This window comes from Paramisgurnus dabryanus, chromosome 18, assembly GCF_030506205.2.
Source record: "Paramisgurnus dabryanus chromosome 18, PD_genome_1.1, whole genome shotgun sequence".
Classification (NCBI taxonomy): Eukaryota; Metazoa; Chordata; class Actinopteri; order Cypriniformes; family Cobitidae; genus Paramisgurnus; species Paramisgurnus dabryanus.
In genome coordinates this window covers 34,793,474-34,817,888 of record NC_133354.1, presented here as the reverse complement: position 1 = coordinate 34,817,888, position 24,415 = coordinate 34,793,474, and the positions used below count along the sequence as shown (strand labels likewise).

Sequence of the window (24,415 nt, the reverse complement as noted above, 5' to 3'; positions counted from 1 at the left end):
TATTTTAATTAAATGCTTACATCACCTGGTATTCCCAGGCGGTCTCCCATCCAAGTACTAACTAGGCCCGACCCTGCTTGGCTTCCGAGATCAGACGAGAGCGGGCGTGCTCAGGGTGGTGTGGCCGTAAGCGAGTGCTGACTCGATTCGATAGACACTTCAAGACTTATGTGGCGACGCCAAGACATCAGTGAACGCTTACAGAAAGAACGCATTCATGGGAAAAAATGACATAAATAATTAATTAATTAAATGCTTACAGCACCTGGTATTCCCAGTCGGTCTCCCATCCAAGTACTATCCGGGTCCGACCCTGCTTGGCTTCCGAGATCAGACGAGAGCGGGCGTGCTCAGGGTGGTGTGGCCGTAAACGAGTGCTGACTCGATTCGAGAGACACTTCAAAACTAATGTGGCCATGCCATGGGAGAACGCTTACAGAAAGGACGCATTCATGGGAAAAAATGACATAAATAAATAATTAATTATTTAAACGCTTACAGCACCTGGTATTCCCAGGCGGTCTCCCATCCAAGTACTAACCAGGCCCGACCCTGCTTGGCTTCCGAGATCAGACGAGAGCAGGCGTGCTTTTTTTTTTTTTTTTTTTCATTTCAGTACAGCACAAAAATCAAAACCATAAATAATACATTCAAACATTTACATACATTACTTATTTACACCCTTAAAATCACTTGCATCCAAACTGAAATAGGGTTTTCATCAGCATCTGGTAACTTCCAGTTTATTTCCTCTAAAACACAACAGACTTCTCTTGTAAAAACATCATAAAAAGTTTGCAACATTTTTGTACACTTAAAATGCACATACAGTTTTTCTATATATGATTCTGTTCTCCTTTTAAAAACATTCCAAACATCCATCACAATGTTTTCTTTTTTTGCCACAGTTCTCCTTTCCCAAATTGCACTTTTCATCATCATTATACACAGATTTATAAACTTCTTGTTTTGACATTTCTTTTCCCAACCAAACATAACCACTCTGTTCCATTCAATTTCATTTTAATTCCAATCCACAATTAAATCTTTAATCATACTTTTAGATTTCCTTAAAAAATTCTCCAATTCTGTGCAAAATAAGAACATATGTAAAATCCCCTCTTCTTTTTCCTTGCACACTTTACACATTGCATTTTGCAGATAGGAGTTTTGCTTACTCAAACATGTTCTGAGGGCAGAAAGGAAAATGATTGGTTAACAGCTTCATCCAATGAAACCGAAGCAAGGGCGGGGTCAAGACGTTTGAACGTGCTGCAGAGGGATTGAGGAATACGTTACGTTACGCGGAATACAAGACATATATTTTTGTGGGAGAACGCATTTATTGCAAGGTAAGTTCATTTATAATTATATTTTGTTCAAATTCAACATCATCTAACGTTTACTTAGATAATAAGCTAACATTAAAAATGCACAGAACTACTCATCATCGTCTAAATATCGTGTTGTGCAATTTGATTTGACTGTTTCATCAGTCGATCACAACAAATCTGATTAATTTACGGGGAAACTGGTGTAAAACATGCTTTTCTAATGCTACAGTACCTTGCTGTCTGTTAAATTGATGTGAGAACAGAACTCTTTCAAATCTCCGCGATATTTTACGGTCAACAACTTACATCTCCCGCCCTATCGCTGTTCTCGTTGCAGGAGTAACCAATAACGTTAGATTCAAATCGCTGTCATTTTAGAAATTGAGGTAGGATTTACATAACAAGCAAAAAAGTCAATATAGAAAATAGGCAGAAGTACTTAATATGTTCATATTGCTGTGTTATTGATAGTGAACAACGCGCTGCTCTTAGGGCAGAAGTACTTAATGGGTTCATATCGCTGTGTTATTGATAGTGAACTACGCGCTGCTCTTAGGGCAGAAGTACTTAATAGGTTCATATCGCTGTGTTATTGATAGTGAACAACGCGCTGCTCTTAGGGCAGGAGTACTTAATGGGTTCATATCGCTGTGTTATTGATAGTGAACTACGCGCTGCTCTTAGGGCAGGAGTACTTAATGGGTTCATATAGCTGTGTTATTGAAAGTGAACTACGCGCTGCTCTTAGGGCAGAAGTACTTAACTACGCGCTGCTCTTAGGGCAGGAGTACTTAATGGGTTCATATCGCTGTGTTATTGATAGTGAACTACGCGCTGCTCTTAGGGCAGGAGTACTTAATGGGTTCATATAGCTGTGTTATTGAAAGTGAACTACGCGCTGCTCTTAGGGCAGGAGTACTTAATAGGTTCATATCGCTGTGTTATTGATAGTGAACTACGCGCTGCTCTTAGGGCAGGAGTACTTAATGGGTTCATATCGCTGTGTTATTGATAGTGAACTACGCGCTGCTCTTAGGGCAGGAGTACTTAATGGGTTCATATAGCTGTGTTATTGAAAGTGAACTACGCGCTGCTCTTAGGGCAGGAGTACTTAATAGGTTCATATCGCTGTGTTATTGATAGTGAGCTGCTCTTAGGGCAGGAGTACTTAAAGGAATAGTCTACTCATTTTCAATATTAAAATATGTTATTACCTTAACTAAGAACTGTTGATACATCCCTCTATCATCTGTGTGCGTGCACGTAAGCGCTGGAGCGCGCTGCGACGCCTCGATAGCATTTAGCTTAGCCCCATTCATTCAATTGTACCATTTAGATATAAAGTTAGAAGTGACCAAACACATCAACGTTTTTCCTATTTAAGACGAGTAGTTATACGAGCAAGTTTGGTGGTACAAAATAAAACGTAGCGCTTTTCTAAGCGGATTTAAAAGAGGAACTATATTTTATGGCGTAATAGCACTTTTGGGAGTACTTCGACTCGGCGCAGTAACACCCTCCCTCTCCCATTATGAGAGTGAGAAGGGGAGCGGACTTTTCAGGCGAGTCGAAGTACTCCCAAAAGTGCTATTACGCCATAAAATATAGTTCCTCTTTTAAATCCGCTTAGAAAAGCCCTACGTTTTATTTTGTACCACCAAACTTGCTCGTATAACTACTCGTCTTAAATAGGAAAAACGTTGATGTGTTTGGTCACTTCTAACTTTATATCTAAATGGTACAATTGAATAAATGGGGCTAAGCTAAATGCTATTGAAGCGTCGCAGCGCGCTCCAGCGCTTACGTGCACGCACACAGATGATAGAGGGATGTATCAACAGTTCTTAGTTAAGGTAATAACATATTTTAATATTGAAAATGAGTAGACTATTCCTTTAATAGGTTCATATCGCTGTGTAATTGATAGTGAACTACGCGCTGCTCTTAGGGCAGGAGTACTTAATGGGTTCATATCGCTGTGTTATTGATAGTGAACTACGCGCTGCTCTTAGGGCAGGAGTACTTAATGGGTTCATATAGCTGTGTTATTGATAGTGAACAACGCGCTGCTCTTAGGGCAGGAGTACTTAATGGGTTCATATCGCTGTGTTATTGATAGTGAACAACGCGCTGCTCTTAGGGCAGGAGTACTTAATGGGTTCATATCGATGTGTTATTGATAGTGAACAACGCGCTGCTCTTAGGGCAGGAGTACTTAATGGGTTCATATCGCTGTGTTATTGATAGTGAACAACGCGCTGCTCTTAGGGCAGGAGTACTTAATGGGTTCATATCGCTGTGTTATTGATAGTGAACTACGCGCTGCTCTTAGGGCAGAAGTACTTAATGGGTTCATATAGCTGTGTTATTGATAGTGAACTACGAGCTGCTCTTAGGGCAGAAGTACTTAATGGGTTCATATAGCTGTGTTATTGATAGTGAACTACGAGCTGCTCTTAGGGCAGAAGTACTTAATGGGTTCATATCGCTGTGTTATTGATAGTGAACAACGCGCTGCTCTTAGGGCAGGAGTACTTAATGGGTTCATATCGCTGTGTTATTGATAGTGAACAACGCGCTGCTCTTAGGGCAGAAGTACTTAATGGGTTCATATCGCTGTGTTATTGATAGTGAACTACGCGCTGCTCTTAGGGCAGAAGTACTTAATGGGTTCATATAGCTGTGTTATTGATAGTGAACTACGAGCTGCTCTTAGGGCAGAAGTACTTAATGGGTTCATATCGCTGTGTTATTGATAGTGAACAACGCGCTGCTCTTAGGGCAGGAGTAGGGGTGGGCGATATGACCAAAATCTTCTATCACGATAGGATTAATTTTATATCATGATAACGATATGTATCACGGTAGAGTATTTTATGTTTTAATAAGGTTTAAATCTTTAATACCATAGAAATGTTCATAATTCTCACAAAAAACATATACAAGCATAGAAAGAAGATAAAAACAAACAAAACTCAAGCTCTCTGAAGATACACAGTCAATAAGAATGATAATAAATAATTATGCATGTATGTATAGGCCTATATATATTTTTATTTAAGGTAGAAAAGTGATTTAATCAGGAGCAGTGAGAGATTTTTTTCTCAATGCTGTTTGATTAACACGAGTGACAGACAGGAGCAAAATTAGGTAACTTCCCCTTTAAGACCAAAGTCCGGATCCAATACACTGTTACACATGCGCTTTCTCTTTTAGCTGTTTACTTTCTCTTAAGACCTTACTGGTCGTGTTTATGATGATGCTTGCAAAGACGGGAATTTTGACGCATATGTGTACTTAAGGCCAATAAAGCGGGAAAAATGCTCACGAGCTTAATAAGCAGAGGTCGCGCGACTTGCGCGCTCCTCACAGACAGAAAGAGCAGCGGTTGCGCGACTTGTCCGCTCCTGACACACAGAAAGAACGCACGCATACAGATCTGTTGTCTGTGTTTCAATGGCTTAAAATAACTTGTTTTAAAACTGCAGTGCTTAAATACGTGTACAAACGTTACGTTTTCGCGACCACACGCACAGGAGCGTGACGTGGGCACGTAACCTCGATAGAAACGATAGTCCAAAATCTCTACCGGTTGACAAATTTCTACTGGTTAATTTTGTCTACCGGTTTATCGCCCACCCCTAGGCAGGAGTACTTAATGGGTTCATATCGCTGTGTTATTGATAGTGAACTACGCGCTGCTCTTAGGGCAGGAGTACTTAATGGGTTCATATCGCTGTGTTATTGATAGTGAACAACGCGCTGCTCTTAGGGCAGGAGTACTTAATGGGTTCATATCGCTGTGTAATTGATAGTGAACTACGCGCTGCTCTTAGGGCAGGAGTACTTAATGGGTTCATATCGCTGTGTTATTGATAGTGAACTACGCGCTGCTCTTAGGGCAGGAGTACTTAATGGGTTCATATAGCTGTGTTATTGATAGTGAACAACGCGCTGCTCTTAGGGCAGGAGTACTTAATGGGTTCATATCGCTGTGTTATTGATAGTGAACAACGCGCTGCTCTTAGGGCAGGAGTACTTAATGGGTTCATATCGATGTGTTATTGATAGTGAACAACACGCTGCTCTTAGGGCAGGAGTACTTAATGGGTTCATATCGCTGTGTTATTGATAGTGAACAACGCGCTGCTCTTAGGGCAGGAGTACTTAATGGGTTCATATCGCTGTGTTATTGATAGTGAACTACGCGCTGCTCTTAGGGCAGAAGTACTTAATGGGTTCATATAGCTGTGTTATTGATAGTGAACTACGAGCTGCTCTTAGGGCAGAAGTACTTAATGGGTTCATATAGCTGTGTTATTGATAGTGAACTACGAGCTGCTCTTAGGGCAGAAGTACTTAATGGGTTCATATCGCTGTGTTATTGATAGTGTACAACGCGCTGCTCTTAGGGCAGAAGTACTTAATGGGTTCATATCGCTGTGTTATTGATAGTGAACTACGCGCTGCTCTTAGGGCAGAAGTACTTAATGGGTTCATATAGCTGTGTTATTGATAGTGAACTACGAGCTGCTCTTAGGGCAGAAGTACTTAATGGGTTCATATCGCTGTGTTATTGATAGTGAACAACGCGCTGCTCTTAGGGCAGGAGTAGGGGTGGGCGATATGACCAAAATCTTCTATCACGATAGGATTAATTTTATATCATGATAACGATATGTATCACGGTAGAGTATTTTATGTTTTAATAAGGTTTAAATCTTTAATACCATAGAAATGTTCATAATTCTCACAAAAAACATATACAAGCATAGAAAGAAGATAAAAACAAACAAAACTCAAGCTCTCTGAAGATACACAGTCAATAAGAATGATAATAAATAATTATGCATGTATGTATAGGCCTATATATATTTTTATTTAAGGTAGAAAAGTGATTTAATCAGGAGCAGTGAGAGATTTTTTTCTCAATGCTGTTTGATTAACACGAGTGACAGACAGGAGCAAAATTAGGTAACTTCCCCTTTAAGACCAAAGTCCGGATCCAATACACTGTTACACATGCGCTTTCTCTTTTAGCTGTTTACTTTCTCTTAAGACCTTACTGGTCGTGTTTATGATGATGCTTGCAAAGACGGGAATTTTGACGCATATGTGTACTTAAGGCCAATAAAGCGGGAAAAATGCTCACGAGCTTAATAAGCAGAGGTCGCGCGACTTGCGCGCTCCTCACAGACAGAAAGAGCAGCGGTTGCGCGACTTGTCCGCTCCTGACACACAGAAAGAACGCACGCATACAGATCTGTTGTCTGTGTTTCAATGGCTTAAAATAACTTGTTTTAAAACTGCAGTGCTTAAATACGTGTACAAACGTTACGTTTTCGCGACCACACGCACAGGAGCGTGACGTGGGCACGTAACCTCGATAGAAACGATAGTCCAAAATCTCTACCGGTTGACAAATTTCTACTGGTTAATTTTGTCTACCGGTTTATCGCCCACCCCTAGGCAGGAGTACTTAATGGGTTCATATCGCTGTGTTATTGATAGTGAACTACGCGCTGCTCTTAGGGCAGGAGTACTTAATGGGTTCATATCGCTGTGTTATTGATAGTGAACAACGCGCTGCTCTTAGGGCAGGAGTACTTAATGGGTTCATATCGCTGTGTAATTGATAGTGAACTACGCGCTGCTCTTAGGGCAGGAGTACTTAATGGGTTCATATCGCTGTGTTATTGATAGTGAACTACGCGCTGCTCTTAGGGCAGGAGTACTTAATGGGTTCATATAGCTGTGTTATTGATAGTGAACAACGCGCTGCTCTTAGGGCAGGAGTACTTAATGGGTTCATATCGCTGTGTTATTGATAGTGAACAACGCGCTGCTCTTAGGGCAGGAGTACTTAATGGGTTCATATCGATGTGTTATTGATAGTGAACAACACGCTGCTCTTAGGGCAGGAGTACTTAATGGGTTCATATCGCTGTGTTATTGATAGTGAACAACGCGCTGCTCTTAGGGCAGGAGTACTTAATGGGTTCATATCGCTGTGTTATTGATAGTGAACTACGCGCTGCTCTTAGGGCAGAAGTACTTAATGGGTTCATATAGCTGTGTTATTGATAGTGAACTACGAGCTGCTCTTAGGGCAGAAGTACTTAATGGGTTCATATAGCTGTGTTATTGATAGTGAACTACGAGCTGCTCTTAGGGCAGAAGTACTTAATGGGTTCATATCGCTGTGTTATTGATAGTGAACAACGCGCTGCTCTTAGGGCAGGAGTACTTAATGGGTTCATATCGCTGTGTTATTGATAGTGAACTACGCGCTGCTCTTAGGGCAGAAGTACTTAATGGGTTCATATCGCTGTGTTATTGATAGTGAACTACGCGCTGCTCTTAGGGCAGAAGTACTTAATGGGTTCATATAGCTGTGTTATTGATAGTGAACTACGAGCTGCTCTTAGGGCAGAAGTACTTAATGGGTTCATATAGCTGTGTTATTGATAGTGAACTACGAGCTGCTCTTAGGGCAGAAGTACTTAATGGGTTCATATCGCTGTGTTATTGATAGTGAACAACGCGCTGCTCTTAGGGCAGGAGTACTTAATGGGTTCATATCGCTGTGTTATTGATAGTGAACTACGCGCTGCTCTTAGGGCAGAAGTACTTAATGGGTTCATATCGCTGTGTTATTGATAGTGAACTACGCGCTGCTCTTAGGGCAGGAGTAGGGCGGGGCAATATGACCAAAAAAATTATCGAGAAAATGTTTTCCATATCAGTCGATATCAATAATTATCATGATAAATAACAAATCTTTACTCCTGTCAAATTTAAAGGCAGATTTTTGCTCCTGAATGAAAATTGTAAAAACCAGACAGTTAATAATGGTTTTAAACTACTTTTTATTCAGAACATGACAAATACAAATACTAAAATCTTGTTTTAATGCATCTGTATTAAATGTAAATCTATTTGTTATGAAATCAACACATTTCTGACACAAAAGCAGCAGACTACTGTCACTTTAAGACCCAAGACAGACTGCTTTAAGTTTCAATATACTGAGTAACAGCTGTTTATGTTCACTTAAACAAGAAAGAAAACTTAGTTCATTGATCACGCGTGTGTTATACATATACGAGCTATACACGCTGATAAATGGATGTCAAGAGTGTCACGTTGCTGTGGGAGCGCACATACGCAAACACTATATTCACTGCAGTGGTGGATCTGCTGCTTTTCCTCAGTTTCCTGAATTTGTGAATGTCCTGTAAATACACTTTTAAAGCTGTGGACGCTGAATGAAAGTACAGTATACTGCACCTATTGTGTCTGCTGTGTTTGACGAACCCTGTTTGCGCGTCCAACATTACACACAAGAAAATGTTTCCGCGCATTTGGATTCCGTGATTCCGTCCGCGTTATCCGCATCGCGAAAATCATAGGTCTCTACTAATAAATGAATAACTTGCCTCATCTTCCACTCCTTCAAGTCTAACTGTCACTGTGATTGTAAACCAAGAGCGCGTGCCGCATCCGGAAGTGCTCGCGCAACATTACGCACAGTGCGTAAACATTATCGATCACTTATCGAACTGTCCTTATCGTTTTATCAAAAATGTTTATATCAGTAAAATTATCGTTATCGAATTATCGCCCAGCACTAGGCAGGAGTACTTAATGGGTTCATATAGCTGTGTTATTGATAGTGAACTACGAGCTGCTCTTAGGGCAGAAGTACTTAAGGGGTTCATATTGCTGTGTTATTGATAGTGAACAACGCGCTGCTCTTAGGGCAGGAGTACTTAATGGGTTCAGTGTTTCCGCTATATACAATCAACCGTGGCGGCCCGCCACGCCTAAAACATCCCCGCCACGCTTGCGGTTGTGGATAGAAGGGATACAGCAAACGAAATCTCGCCGGATGAGCACTGTTTAATCCTAATCCTTCACCCAAACCCAACTCTAAACACAACATTTCACAGGATTGTAGGATGCGTGTGTATCTCATGTAGCCAGAGCCGCTGTTTTCATCCTAAAAATCCTACCTCCAAATCTAATCCTAAACTTTTTGGCATTTTCTGTATCCCTTCTAGACAAAACCCGCGGCGGAAGCTCGCAAAATAAATAAAGCTATACCGAAATGTCCGCCCAGCAAGAAAGAAAAAAATTCCTTTCTGGATTCGCGTTGTTCACTCATTTATAAATAAATCACCTTAAATATCATAATTTCCCCCATGGGTTTAGTTTCATGCACAAATAGATTTAAATCAACAGATGATAGGCTACGTCTCTGTTTTGAGAAATAATAATAAAATAAATAAGCCTACACGAAATATGTTACACTTAAATAGTTATCAGATTGACAAAACGAATAAAAAAGTATTTGAGTTTCTGTTCTTTGTGACGCGCTGTTAAACCAAAGCAGCAGAAAACACGTCATGTTTTTAATGATTTTAAATAAGCACAAGGTTTTCTCCTTATTGTGAGTTCACATAAATAAAAATACACAATTTACAGATTCGAATGTTATTTTACTTTTATCTTTATGACAATAAATTTAGGGTAATTTAAGTTGCAAGGTCATCACGCGTATGCTGTTCACAGGCGCATTTACACGGACGCAGCGCGGGGCTGCGAGAAATGACATGATTAATCTTTCGATTTAACATATTACGAGTTTTTTGGACATTCATTTGTAATCACTGTACTCATATTATCAACTTATCTGGCCATTAGTTATTCAGAATATAGGCTATAAGCGCAGCTGACCGCTCAGCTGTCAGTCAATCTTCTGTGCTTTAGATCGACACTCACAAAGTTTCACATTAAATGATAAGATGTTTGTCCAAAAACAAAAGGCTAAATACTGAATACAACTCATAAAGGACTGCAAGACATTAGTCGAATCTGTTTGGAAGGAAACTTACATTATTCCCGTGGAAGAGACGGACGTTGGTAATAAAAACTGGAGGCAGACGGTGAGACTGTTTCATCTGTTTTCAGACGAAACAACAGGGTCGGGGTACCCGCGGGTGAAACTTCTAATATTTGATGTAACGGGTGTAATAATATTAACGTGTTATATGCGTTGTAGATCCAGGTCGGGACTCAATATGCGAGCGTGAACTGCGGGTCTAACATCCAAGAACAGAATTCGACTCGATTCCGACAGGTAACAGTTTTTAAATGTCCCCGTGCTTATTTGTGTTTAAGATCTGTCTGCGAAGAGCATAAAGGTTTCTATAACTGCGCGATTTGCGGTGTGACCGGGTCGGGCTCTTTATGTCAAACAGCCCGGGTGTGGAATAAATTGCTGCTGATGTCGGGTGTTCTGTCAATCACAGCGGTGCGGATTATCAAACAGGACTGTGCGTGACTTTGCAACAGCTCTGTAACGCTAAACCCGAGCACGAACTTGCACACTACATTAAAACTACAATGAAAGATCCGTATGAAGCTATAAAACTTACGTATTTTTTAAGAAAATACAGTTTAGATCAAACATAGAAAAGCAATATGCTATTAATATAAGGAAAAGTAAATGACAGCATGAAAATGATAAAAAACACATGTTAGTTTACTGTAGCCTATTTTCTACATTAAAAAAAATAATGTACATTTATAATCATCATGGGCGCCCCCTGCCGCCACAGCTGGAAAAAATCCTAGAGGAAACACTGGGGTTCATATAGCTGTGTTATTGATAGTGAACTACGCGCTGCTCTTAGGGCAGGAGTACTTAATAGGTTCATATAGCTGTGTTATTGATAGTGAACAACGCGCTGCTCTTAGGGCAGGAGTACTTAATGGGTTCATATCGATGTGTTACTGATAGTGAACTACGCGCTGCTCTTAGGGCAGGAGTACTTAATGGGTTCATATAGCTGTGTTATTGATAGTGAACTACGAGCTGCTCTTAGGGCAGAAGTACTTAATGGGTTCATATCGCTGTGTTATTGATAGTGAACAACGCGCTGCTCTTAGGGCAGGAGTACTTAATGGGTTCATATCGATGTGTTATTGATAGTGAACTACGCGCTGCTCTTAGGGCAGGAGTACTTAATAGGTTCATATCGCTGTGTTATTGATAGTGAACTACGAGCTGCTCTTAGGGCAGAAGTACTTAATGGGTTCATATCGCTGTGTTATTGATAGTGAACAACGCGCTGCTCTTAGGGCAGGAGTACTTAATGGGTTCATATCGATGTGTTATTGATAGTGAACTACGCGCTGCTCTTAGGGCAGGAGTACTTAATAGGTTCATATTGCTGTGTTATTGATAGTGAACTACGCGCTGCTCTTAGGGCAGGAGTACTTAATGGGTTCATATCGATGTGTTATTGATAGTGAACTACTCGCTGCTCTTAGGGCAGGAGTACTTAATAGGTTCATATAGCTGTGTTATTGATAGTGAACAACGCGCTGCTCTTAGGGCAGAAGTACTTAATGGGTTCATATTAGGGGTGTCACGATTCTTCAAATCCTCGATTCGATTAAGTTTTCGATTCTAAGGTCACGATTCGATCCGATTCTCGATTTTTACTTTTTTTTAAAGACAAAAATGATATGCCATTATTTATTATTATTATTATAGTTTAACATTAACATGCACATTTCACAACTCGCATGGGGGTTTGTGGGCTTCACTTAACGCGAGAGCTTGTAGAGAGAGAATTCCTTCTTGCACGCACATTAATGCACATGAACTTAATGCGCGTGTCTTGGACTCATAGCATCTGAAATAAATCCAGCATCATAAGCAGCTGCGCTTCTCTCTGTCTCACGTGCACGCGCTCGCGCATCTTTCCGAAGTCTAAACATAAACTAAAGTAGTAATCCTTATGTATTTGTTCAGTTTTATGCGTTTCATGCGAGCTGAGGCAAACTATCCCTTTTGTTTCAAATATAATCCGCTGCATCTTTGCGCCTCTCTCACTCTTGCGCACGTGCAGAGAGCTGCGCTCTGTCCAAAGGCAGATCACTAGGTAGTAATCCTGTTTATGATATGCATTTCAAGGAGTTGTAGCATCCCTCGTGTTTAAAATATGATCGCGTTCCGCTGGACAGATGTTTTTAAAGGCATCTCTGAGAGTTTCTTTCCCTCTCTTGGCAAGCCGACCGGACGTGACATGGGGGCGTGGCAGCATCGACGATCCCATTTTTTAATTCGAAGTTCGAAGCTGTGACTTAATTTCGATCGATTTCGATATAAAATCGAAATCGTGACACCCTTAGTTCATATCGCTGTGTTATTGATAGTGAACTACGCGCTGCTCTTAGGGCAGGAGTACTTAATAGGTTCATATAGCTGTGTTATTGATAGTGAACAACGCGCTGCTCTTAGGGCAGGAGTACTTAATGGGTTCATATCGCTGTGTTATTGATAGTGAACAACGCGCTGCTCTTAGGGCAGGAGTACTTAATGGGTTCATATCGCTGTGTTATTGATAGTGAACTACGCGCTGCTCTTAGGGCAGGAGTACTTAATGGGTTAATATCGCTGTGTTATTGATAGTGAACAACGCGCTGCTCTTAGGGCAGAAGTACTTAATGGGTTCATATCGATGTGTTATTGATAGTGAACTACGCGCTGCTCTTAGGGCAGGAGTACTTAATGGGTTCATATCGCTGTGTTATTGATAGTGAACAACGCGCTGCTCTTAGGGCAGGAGTACCTAATAGGTTCATATCGCTGTGTTATTGATAGTGAACTACGCGCTGCTCTTAGGGCAGAAGTACTTAATAGGTTCATATAGCTGTGTTATTGATAGTGAACAACGCGCTGCTCTTAGCGCAGGAGTACTAGGTTCATATCGCTGTGTTATTGATAGTGAACTACGCGCTGCTCTTAGGGCAGGAGTACGGTTCATATCGCTGTGTTATTGATAGTGAACTACGCGCTGCTCTTAGGGCAGAAGTACTTAATAGGTTCATATAGCTGTGTTATTGATAGTGAACTACGTGCTGGGGCAGGAGTACTCAATAGAGGAAAATCGCTGTTATTTTAGGGTATTACTCACTGCTCCTCAGGGCAGGATTACTCAATAGATTCAAATCGCTGTTATTTTAGAAATTGAGGTAGAATTTACATAACGAGCAAAAAGGTCAATATAGAAAACAGTTGTTTTAAACATTGTGTGAACATTAATACAGGGCATTGTCATAACGTTTGAAAATGGCAGAATATTCAGTAACATTTGTGTATTGCATGCTGCTCTCAATGGAGGATTACTCAATAGATTAAAATAGCTGTTTTTTAGTTTATTACTCACTGCTCTCAGGGCAGGATTACTCAATAGATTAAAATTGTTGTTATTTTAGTTTGTTACTCACTGCTCTCAGGGCAGGATTACTCAATAGATTAAAATCACTGTTATTTTAGTGTATTACTCACTGCTCTCAGGGCAGAATTACTCAATAGATTAAAATTGTTGTTATTTTAGTTTGTTACTCACTGCTCTCAGGGCAGGATTACTCAATAGATTAAAATCGCTGTTATTTTAGTGTATTACTGCTCTCAGGGCAGGATTATTCACTAGATTCAAATTGTTGTTATTTTAGTGTATTACTGCTCTCAGGGCAGGATTACTCAATAGATTAAAATCACTGTTATTTTAGTGTATTACTCACTGCTCTCAGGGCAGGATTACTCAATAGATTAAAATCGCTGTTATTTTAGTGTATTACTGCTCTCAGGGCAGGATTACTCACTAGAGTCAAATTGTTGTTATTTTAGTGTATTACTGCTCTCAGGGTAGGATTACTCAATAGATTCAAATCACTGTTATTTTAGTGTATTACTCGCTGCTCTCAGGGCAGGATTACTCAATAGATTCAAAATGCTGTTATTTTTAGTTTATTACGCGCTGCTCTCAGGGCAGGATTACTCAGTAGATTCAAATCGCTGTTATTTTGGTGTATTACTCGCTGCTCTCAGGGCAGGATTACTCAATAGATTCAAATCACTGTTATTTTAGTGTATTATTCACTGCTCTCAGGGCAGGATTACTCAATAGATTAAAATCGCTGTTATTTTAGTGTATTACTCACTGCTCTCAGGGCAGGATTACTCAATAGATTAAAATCACAGTTATTTTAGTGTATTACTCACTGCTCTCAGGGCAGGATTACTCAATAGATTAAAATCGCTGTTATTTTAGTGTATTACTCACTGCTCTCAGGGCAGGATTACTCAATAGATTCAAAATGCTGTTATTTTTAGTTTATTACGCGCTGCTCTCAGGGCAGGATTACTCAGTAGATTCAAATCGCTGTTATTTTGGTGTATTACTCGCTGCTCTCAGGGCAGGATTACTCAATAGATTAAAATCGCTGTTATTTTAGTGGATTACTCACTGCTCTCAGGGCAGGATTTCTCAATAGATTAAAATCACTGTTATTTTAGTGTATTACTCACTGCTCTAAGGGCAGGATTACTCAATAGATTCAAAATGCTGTTATTTTTAGTTTATTACGCGCTGCTCTCAGGGCAGGATTACTCAGTAGATTCAAATCGCTGTTATTTTGGTGTATTACTCGCTGCTCTCAGGGCAGGATTTCTCAATAGATTAAAATCACTGTTATTTTAGTGTATTACTCACTGCTCTAAGGGCAGGATTACTCAATAGATTCAAAATGCTGTTATTTTTAGTTTATTACGCGCTGCTCTCAGGGCAGGATTACTCAGTAGATTCAAATCGCTGTTATTTTGGTGTATTACTCGCTGCTCTCAGGGCAGGATTTCTCAATAGATTAAAATCACTGTTATTTTAGTGTATTACTCACTGCTCTAAGGGCAGGATTACTCAATAGATTCAAAATGCTGTTATTTTTAGTTTATTACTCGCTGCTCTCAGGGCAGGATTACTCAATAGATTCAAATCACTGTTATTTTAGTGTATTACTCGCTGCTCTCAGGGCAGGAGTACTCAATACATTTAAATCACTGTTATTTTTAGTTTAGGCGCTGCTCTTAGGGCAGGGTAGGGGTGGGCGGAATGACCAAAAATCTATTCCACGGAATGAGTCATTTTATTTCACGGAACGGAATGTTTCACGGTATACATGTTTTTCAGTTTATATTGTTTTTTGATGATAAAAATGTACAGAAATACACCACTCACTATAGCTTTTAACTAAATGCTCACCACAGTTTTAAAATATGAGCATTGAATCTTGTTTTTAATTGAGTAATTAACTTTATAGACTATTGAAGCTATGTATGGCTTCATTGTATTTTGTATTTATGCATACATTACATTAAACATATGCAATATGTAAAATGAACAGGTATAAGTATATGCAAAAACCTACAGACAGGATAAATACCTGTATATGAGAGAAGAAGCTCTAGATATTATAAATGTGACAGGTGCTATGATGTCATAAAGTTTGTTTTAAGGTCTTGACGCCCTTTACCTTCTATTAGACCTTAACATTTGCATCTCTTTCTCGTCTTTCCGATCAAATATGTTTGTACAAGCAAATGGCGCGTCAAACTACATCGCTCCATCATCGCACGTGTCACTGATATAAACGCGAGTTTCGTCTTAGCATGCTTAAAGTTCAGAAAACTTTACAACTATTAGCATTATGTGCGAGAAGAACTCTTTATTTGGCGTCGCAGCTCCTTGCGCTTGCCTAGAGAGACCTCTGCACGCGAGAGACCGGCCGGCTGCTGCATGAGGAGAGAGAGCGCGCGCGAGAGAGAGAGAGAGCGCGCGAGAGCGAGCAAGCAAGAGTCTCGCTGCGTGACCCGCGGTGGATTCACTGGCACTCATTATAAAAATTACAGAAATAACTCGTTAATTTTTTATAAGTTTACTATTTTACATGTTTCTCCGTCACACTCATTCTAACATGCTGGAGGGCAGAGTTAGCCACGCCCACCTATTTGCATTCCGCGGAATAGACGGAATAGAAAAATATGTTACGTCTGACATTTTATTCCGTGGTAACGGAATATACCGTCATACCGCCCAGCCCTAGGGCAGGGGTACTCAGTAGGCCTCTATCGCTGCTTTTGTCAGTGTTATTGTTTTGTACAAAATATTCAGGAGAGATTTTAATTATTAATCTACCTACCATATGTGCTTGTATTTATATCTTGAATTTTGTGCCTTTTTATTTATTTATTTTTGTACTTTTCAGGATAATGGAGAATATTTGGCTTGAAGGGATAAGGCGAAAGGTAAAAAAAGTAAAGGATACTCGAGTCATTCAGGAGGTCATATCTTTTTCTGGGGAGGAGACTGACTTCATGCAGGGTTACATTGAGAAACTGGAAGAGGAAACAAAAAGCATCTTCAGGTCCCCTGTGTCTACTCATAAAAACTACTTTTACTTTGCATGTGAAAGATCAACTGAAGCAAGTGGGAAAAGCAAAGGAGAACCAACAAAGACAAGAGCTAATTCTTGCAAAGCTTATGTGTCTATTAAAATCATCAAAGACGGTTGTTTCACAGGTGCGGTGGTCAACAAAATGCTTCAACACAATGGACATGATGTGTGCATGAAAGAAGAGGGTGTTAAAAATCGCATTGATCCAGAGTTGTTAAGTTTTATAGAAATGTGGCTTGATCAAGGACAGTCAATTTCAGAAACACTTTTAAAATGTGTGGACTGGGCAGAGCGTCATGGACATATGGACAAATATAACCGGCGCTATTACGTTACACCTGAAGATATTCGATTAATCAAGAAGAGCATTAATGCTCTTAGTTTTCCTGATGCGAAAGACTGCATTAGTGTGGACAAGCTAGTCACATCTGAGCTGCAGGAAAACATTTGTTTTTACCAGCCATTGAGTGATAATCAACCACTAATAATTGTAGTACAGACGCCCTGGCAAAAAGATGTACTTCGAGAACATGCTCACACCATGGTATTCATGGATGCCACTTACAAAGCCATGACAGCATATGGTTATGCATTTTATGCACTTTTATTGACCAACAGTATTGGAAGAGCGGTCCCATTTGCTTATTTTATTGTGAGTGAGGAATCAGCGGACATACTTGCTTTCTGCTTGGAAAAGCTCACAGAACACAACCCTGGATTTCTTCCCAGGTCAGAATTAAAAAAACTTGCATAAAGACAGCAAATTGTAAGCTACTTTTTTACACAAGCTGTTCATTTTGACAAAATACAGATGTAAATCTGAATTCCTTCTTAATTTCTCATCATGTAGGTCGATAATGATTGACCGTGACCTTAAGGAACTCAATGCATTAAGAAGAGTTTTTCCAACAGCCAAGATTCTTCTTTGCTGGTTTCATGTACTCCAGGTAGATATATCCTACTGTATTTTTTCCCTCTATTTTGGGTCTTTAATTAGCAGTATTGAGTTAAAATAAAGAAAAGTATCACCTGTCACAGACCTATTCATTTTAAAACTTAAATTTGATTTAAAAGGTCATAATAAAATGTCTTTACTAGCTATTGAATGTTTTTTGTAGGCTGTGCATAGGTGGATGGTTAGAAGAGATGGAGGAAACTTGTCAGTGAATCAACGAAATATTGTAATTCAAGCAATGGTGTCAATGAAATCCTGTTTAACGGTAATATTTGTATAACATAAATCACTTTATTCTTTAGAAATCATTTCCATAATGAAAATAAATATTGAATTGTATACTATGGATTCTAATAGGATTGGTCAAGTTTATATTTTGTTTTACTTTGTTGTGTTAAAAGTAAAAAAAAATGGGGGAACATACATTTTTAAAAGGCAATTTAACACTCTTTGCTCATCCTCAAGTCATTACAATTAATTTTATTTATTTTTCTTTTGCAGTAGAATTTTTCCTGCCAATAGTATATGGAAGCAGAGCATGTGAGCGGAACTGAGCGGTGAGAAATTCCACTCCCCGCTCACGTGGGTGTTCGCTAACTCTGCTTCACCACTCAAAGTCGGACCAGACCACGTTGCTCAGTTCCGTTTCCCGCTCACCTACAATTTCATCATGCTCCTGTGAAATCGCTCCATGCTCGCTCAAATTTAAAATTCCTCTACATGCCTAACACCTGCTGTTTTCAACAGAAGCCTGCCTGGGACACACTGCCTGCATGGCAGACATGGAGCTGGTTTGTTGCGTGAATGGTGCGGCCATTTGCCTATGTTAACAGACACGCTGCCTGCAGAATACGCGCATATCAGGTGCGGTCCACCCGCGTATTCCGCAGGCAGCGTGTCTGTTAACATACTGTAGGCAAATCAACACGCAGCAAACCCACTCCTCGTTGTGACCACCTTTCCTTGCGCATGCCCTACACTCGTGGTGTGAGCGATATCAGAGCGGAACCGGAGCGAGACAGAGGGATCAATCCAGCCTTTATATAAAAACCCGTTCTGCCTATATTTCACACACTACCTCCTCGTTCACTCCCCGTTACGCTCCACTCACATGCTCTGTATGGAAGTCAATGGGGTATAATGTTGTATTGAACTCAATTAAGTTTTATTACAAAAAAATAACATTATTCAAAAGATCTTAATATCTTCCAAATATCTATTGTGTTCTAACTGCAGAAATAAACTCATATAGGTTTGGAGTGAAATGAGGGTGAGTAAATTATGACATGTGTAACAAAATGAAAAATTTCAACCTTGAGTGGACTATCCCTTTAAATGTGTGTAAACATAGGGTGGCATAACTTTACAATGCTGTGGTGTTGTTTTTTTACAGGAAGAGGAGTTTAACAGCATGTCAGCTAGAAAGTGTGAAGAGATTGATACCTGTCTGGGCAGTTCACATGTATCAACCTACCTCAAGAATCAGTGGATTTGTATGGGAGGTTTGTGGTCCAATTTTGGAAGGACGTTCTATCACCACAACAGCGAAACCAACAACAAGGCAGAGAGGTCAACTATTAAAATTATAACATCTTGCCCTCAAATTACTTTTTAAAATATAGTGTGAATAACATGATATATTCATTACAAATATTAATTAAGGATGTTCTAAATGTTTTAACTTTTGTACACAGATTTTTTCTCACAATGAAATACCAGTTTCTTAAGGGAAGAATGAATAACAGGATTGATAAGCTTCTTCGCTTGCTATGTGGTGATGTCCAAAAATATTACAGGTAAATATAAGTTAATTTTATTTTATTACTTTTATTATGGTGCTAAATTGTAAGTACAGAAATCATGTGACCAAGTTGTGGTACACTGATTATATATTGCATATATATTACCTCTAGTCACAACCAAGTTGTTTGGATACAGGAAGCTCTAGTATAAACATTAGCTATTCTCTATAGCCTTTTCATTGTCAATTACTTTAAACAGCACTTATAGTCCAGGCAAAATAGCGTTTTACGACAGACTAATTGTAAAAGAATTTTTTTCACCATAGATCATTTCTATGAGGTGTCCAGAACAACATACTAAAAGTCCTAAGAAATCCTAGTTGAGGAAATATGTTAATTTCTCATCAATCCGAAATGTGTGTCAATAAGGCCATACTACAGTACAACCCAATGGGGCTATTTTTTTCCTTTACTCCTATCAAAATGAAACTTTACACAATGAAAGTACCCATGAAAAGTAAATTTTTTTTGTATTACAAGTTGCTTTGAAAATTAAATTTAATATGCAAATGAGCTATACACTAATCGAATATGCCCAAAATACACCCAAAAGTAACTTTTTGGTATTACAAGTTTCTTTTGAAATGAATTTGAATATCCACATGAGCTTTACACTTATTTAATATGTCCTAATTTGCATAGGCAGAAACATCATTCATATGATAAATATATCGGCCCAATGTTCATCCAATCATCCTGCTGCTTTTAGACTGGCCTCTAACCTGAAAACTGCCTGGCTTGGTAGTTCCTGCCAGCTGTATAACCCCCACCGGTATAATCTTCAGGGTCACGGAGGAACACAAGCCTCCCCACCACAACAAGGTAGCAACAGAAGGGGAGGCCTTTTTCGTGTTTTTGTTTTTTGGTGATTTTGTTTTTACATCTTTTTTTAAATCCAGCCTGGATCCCCTTCTCTGTGGCTCATGGTTCTGGCACCTCCTATATCAGTTCCTGGTTTGTTCTTTGCTTAGTTCTTCCCCTCTGGGTCATATTCATCTGATAAATCAGGCAACTGTGAGTTTGTACAGCTATTACCACAACATTTTCCACAAATGTTAGTGCAAGGGGGTCCATGTTTTTTGCATGTGCATCTCTTTGTGCTGCAGTCTTTCTTGCAACTACAGTGGACGTAACTATCAACTCCAAAAGTGCAGCAGTAAGTAAACATGATTTTAAATGGTATGGATCAATCTTTCTGCAAATGTAATGATTGAGCTGAAGTTTAGAGCTGCTGTGTGCATCATGCCATCCAGATCTGAAGCCCGGAAAATGCCGCTATAAAGTATAATGTGGTTATAATGTAACGCTATAGCCTAAAATGTAAGTGAGCATCTTATTTATGTATTTAATTTTTTTCGATTCAATTTTATTTATATAGCGCTTTTCACAATTTGGTACCTTTTAGACCTATGCGTATTGGTTTAGTCACAGCAGTGATTAACAAAAATTCGGCTAAGACCAGCATAAGCTGGTAACTGGTTTTTGCTGATTTAAGGTGGCAGTAGCTGGTTTAAGCTGGTCCTCCCAGCCTGGGAAAAAATTGACATGGTGTTGGCTCGTTACGCTGCTTGGCTGATCAGTCATTATTGGCATTAATCTCCCATCCAAAACATGGCACCCCCAAGGTTTTGGGTCCATAGGTTCACTTCCCCCTTTCCACTTCATCATTTGGTAAAAGACCCAACGACTATGGAACTTTGCAGCTGCTGACGTTGGAGGAAGAGATTGAGCTTCCACTGGAGATGAGTTCTGAGTTACTTTAATAAAGAATTGCCTGTTATCTCAGCATGTCCAGTGATTCATCCTTTTGCCCCCATACAGTGATACTAGAGCTTTTTCACCTGCAATGATGATGTCTTTTCCCACATTTTCCTGTGACTGGCTAAACACCTTAGCTTGTTTGAGAAAGCTCGTGTCATTCTTTACTTTTTTCAGTGCCATCCCTTTCCTATGCCAAATAGACGAGATGTAGAATTACAGCCTCAAAATGATTGTGGTTGGATTGTTTGAAGAGCTCGATGTGTCATCTTGAATGGAAAAAGTCTGAAATCATTTAGTTGCTTTTAAATAAAAATCTATAATATGGTATAGGTTTTCGTTCCCTAATTAAAATGTAAGTATGGAAAACAATCAATTACACATTCTTAATAAAAATGTCATTTAAATTCTGAAACATAAGAGGATTTTATATAAATTGTTTCAGCACTGACTCATAATAGTGCCCCAACAAAATAAATGGCCAATTGCACTGCATTGTAATGAATGTATTTTGTAATGCAATTTTTTTTACCCATATCAATGCTGCAAGGAAACCTCAGGTACATTTATGCTGTTATACTAGTGACCTTAAGAAAAAAGGAATCAGTCTTTCTTGTGTTTTGTTAATAAATTTACTGTATTGATCTATTTTTTAGCTTAACATGCATTTAAATTGTACAGATTTTGCTAGTGCTGCAATTCAGATTGCTTTAGTGAGGCAATTTTATCAGATGAATATAACCCAGAGTGGAAGAACCAAGTAAAGAACAAACCAGGAAATGATATGGGGGTGCCCGAACCAAAAGCCACAGAGAAGGGGTTGAGGATCCAGGCTGGATAAAAAACATAAAAAAATGTAATAACAAAAACACACACAAAAAACACAACTCTCCCCTTCTGTTCAGGCTTGTGTTCCTCCGTGACCCTGAAGATTATACCGGTGGGGGTTATACAGCTGGCAGGACTTACCAAGCCAGGCAGTTTTCAGGTTAGAGGCCAGTCTAAAAGCAGCAGGATGATTGGATGAACATTGGGCTGATATATTTATCAAACATATGAATTATGTTTCTGCCTATGCAAATTAGGACATATTAAATAAGTGTAAAGCTCATGTGGATATTCAAATTCATTTCAAAAGAAACTTGTAATACCAAAAAGTTACTTTTGGGTGTATTTTGGGCATATTCGATTAGTGTATAGCTCATATGCATATTAAATTTAATTTTCAAAGCAACTTGTAATACAAAAAATTTTACTTTTCATGGGTACTTTCATTGTGTAAAGTTTCATTTTGATAGGAGTAAAGGAAAAAAATTGCCCCATTGGGGTGTATTGTAGTCTGGCCTTATTGGCACACATTTCGGATTGATGAGAAATTAACATATTTCCTCAACTAGGATTTCTTAGGACTTTTAGTATGTTGTTCTGGACACCTCATATAAATGATCTATGCTGAAAAAAATTCTTTTACAATTACTTCTATTTTTTGCTCCAAAATGAGTTAGTTTGCCTGGACTATTATGGAAACATTTAGTAAAGAGGTCTGTCAGCTCCATACCAGTGACGGCTGGTGACTTCTTTTTTTGAAGCGCATGATGCGAAGTTCGTCACAACGTGTATGTAGCTTGTCATGTGTGTGGTTCGTCATTTCAAAATATGTGTTCTACGCTTTGAGAGATCGTGTGTACATCACGTGTCATGCCAAAATAAGTGCCTGCTGCCTTGAACTTGAACAGAGAGGCTCTCGTTTGCCAGATACTCGCATAATCTCATGCATAATCAGAGTTTACTGTTAAGGGAGTGTCTTGCGTGTATTTAGAGAACGTGAGCGTCTCTTTTATCATAAACGGTTTTGACGCGTCTACAGCACTTATTTTGACAAAACATGTGATGCACACAGGATCTCTCCACACGCAGGACACATATTTTGGAAAAGGGAACCACACGTGACAATCCGAACACTTATTTTGAATAAGCGCATCCTCAGAAGAGCAGTCACGAGCCGCCACTGCTCCATACAAATGTCTAAGGCAGTGCTTCCCAATCCTGGTCCTCGAGGCCCCCCTCCCAGAAAGTTTTAGATGTCTCCTTATTTAACACACCTGATTTAACTCATCAGCTTTGTTTACCATTTTTTACATGTTTTACATGTTTACCATTTTTGAAGTAGGCTGATAAGTTGAATTGGGTGTTTTAAATAAGGAGACATCTAAACATTTCTGTCAGGGGGCCTCTAGGACCAGGATTGGGAAGCACTGATCTAAGGGTATAACAAATGTCTAAAAAGTCTAAATCGTTTGATAACTTGTTCTTTAATTTAATTTAATTGTTCAGTTACCTAGATGAACTGACAGACACTGGACGAATAAAAGGAGGGAACACTGAAGAGACCACAAATGCTGCGCATTGCATGATTGCAAAAGGCTTGGATGCAAAAGTGGAGATAAATGAAAATGGAGTGTGTTTGGTTCCACCAGATATAAGCACACAATCTCACAGAGTTGACTTGGTGATGCATAATTGCGATTGCAAAATATTCCAGTGTGGATCTGTGTGCAAACACTTAATTTTCTCAAAAATCATTGCAGAGAAACAAGGACTTGTAATTCAAGACCTTAGGGCAGAAGCAGCAAGAAAAATGGTTGACAGTGAATCCTACTCCACAGATAACGAAGACCTTACTGTATATCATTTTGATGGGAGTGTAGGAATTGTACATTGTAAAGGGAACAAATTTTGCACATGCATTGCAAGTAGCTATGGAGAGGTGTGTGTGTGTGTCTTAGTTCACAACATTATCTACACAACATCCTGTGAGAACATATTTGATGATCCGCCCTGCCCAAAATCCAGTGAGAAAAAAAAAGTAACACTGCAACACATGCTCACAGATCTTCATGAGTGGAGCCAATCAGAAAAATTTCATGAGGATAAGGAAGTGCACAGTTTAATACAGAGAGCACACAAATTAGTTTTTTCACAGTTTAGCAAATTGTCAAGAAAAAGAAAAGTGACTGCACTTCATAATTATCGTAAAAGGGTCAAAAAAGCAAAAGATGCAGTCACTGTAACTTACATGGTGAAAAAGAAGAAAAAACGTGGTTGATCTTGTAGAGGGATAATACATGTTTCTTTGACAATACCTATGCTCTGCCTAGCCAACATGCTTAGTTTTCCCCCTTGCTGCCACTGTCTTTTTGGCCAATGTGTGTTGTACAGATGCTTGGTATAAGAACAAAATAAAGGAACAAATGTTC

General features: G+C 39.3%; 1 protein-coding gene and 2 pseudogenes across 1 annotated transcript; 1 reads left to right on the top strand and 2 right to left on the bottom strand.

Moving 5' to 3' along the window:
* Positions 1 to 13: 13 nt before the first annotated feature.
* Positions 14 to 132, bottom strand: LOC135751103 (5S ribosomal RNA; annotated as a pseudogene).
* A 121-nt stretch (positions 133 to 253) lies between these two features.
* On the bottom strand, positions 254 to 372 carry LOC135751078 (5S ribosomal RNA; annotated as a pseudogene).
* An 840-nt stretch (positions 373 to 1,212) lies between these two features.
* On the top strand, positions 1,213 to 24,314 carry LOC135750952 (uncharacterized). Its single transcript, XM_065269943.2, has 7 exons — positions 1,213 to 1,352; positions 16,455 to 17,372; positions 17,494 to 17,590; positions 17,762 to 17,863; positions 18,992 to 19,167; positions 19,293 to 19,394; positions 23,493 to 24,314. The coding sequence occupies exons 2-7, from the start codon at positions 16,459 to 16,461 to the stop codon at positions 24,262 to 24,264; spliced, it is 2,163 nt and encodes a 720-aa protein (XP_065126015.1). The 5' UTR covers positions 1,213 to 1,352; positions 16,455 to 16,458; the 3' UTR covers positions 24,265 to 24,314.
* The last annotated feature ends 101 nt before the right edge of the window (positions 24,315 to 24,415 follow it).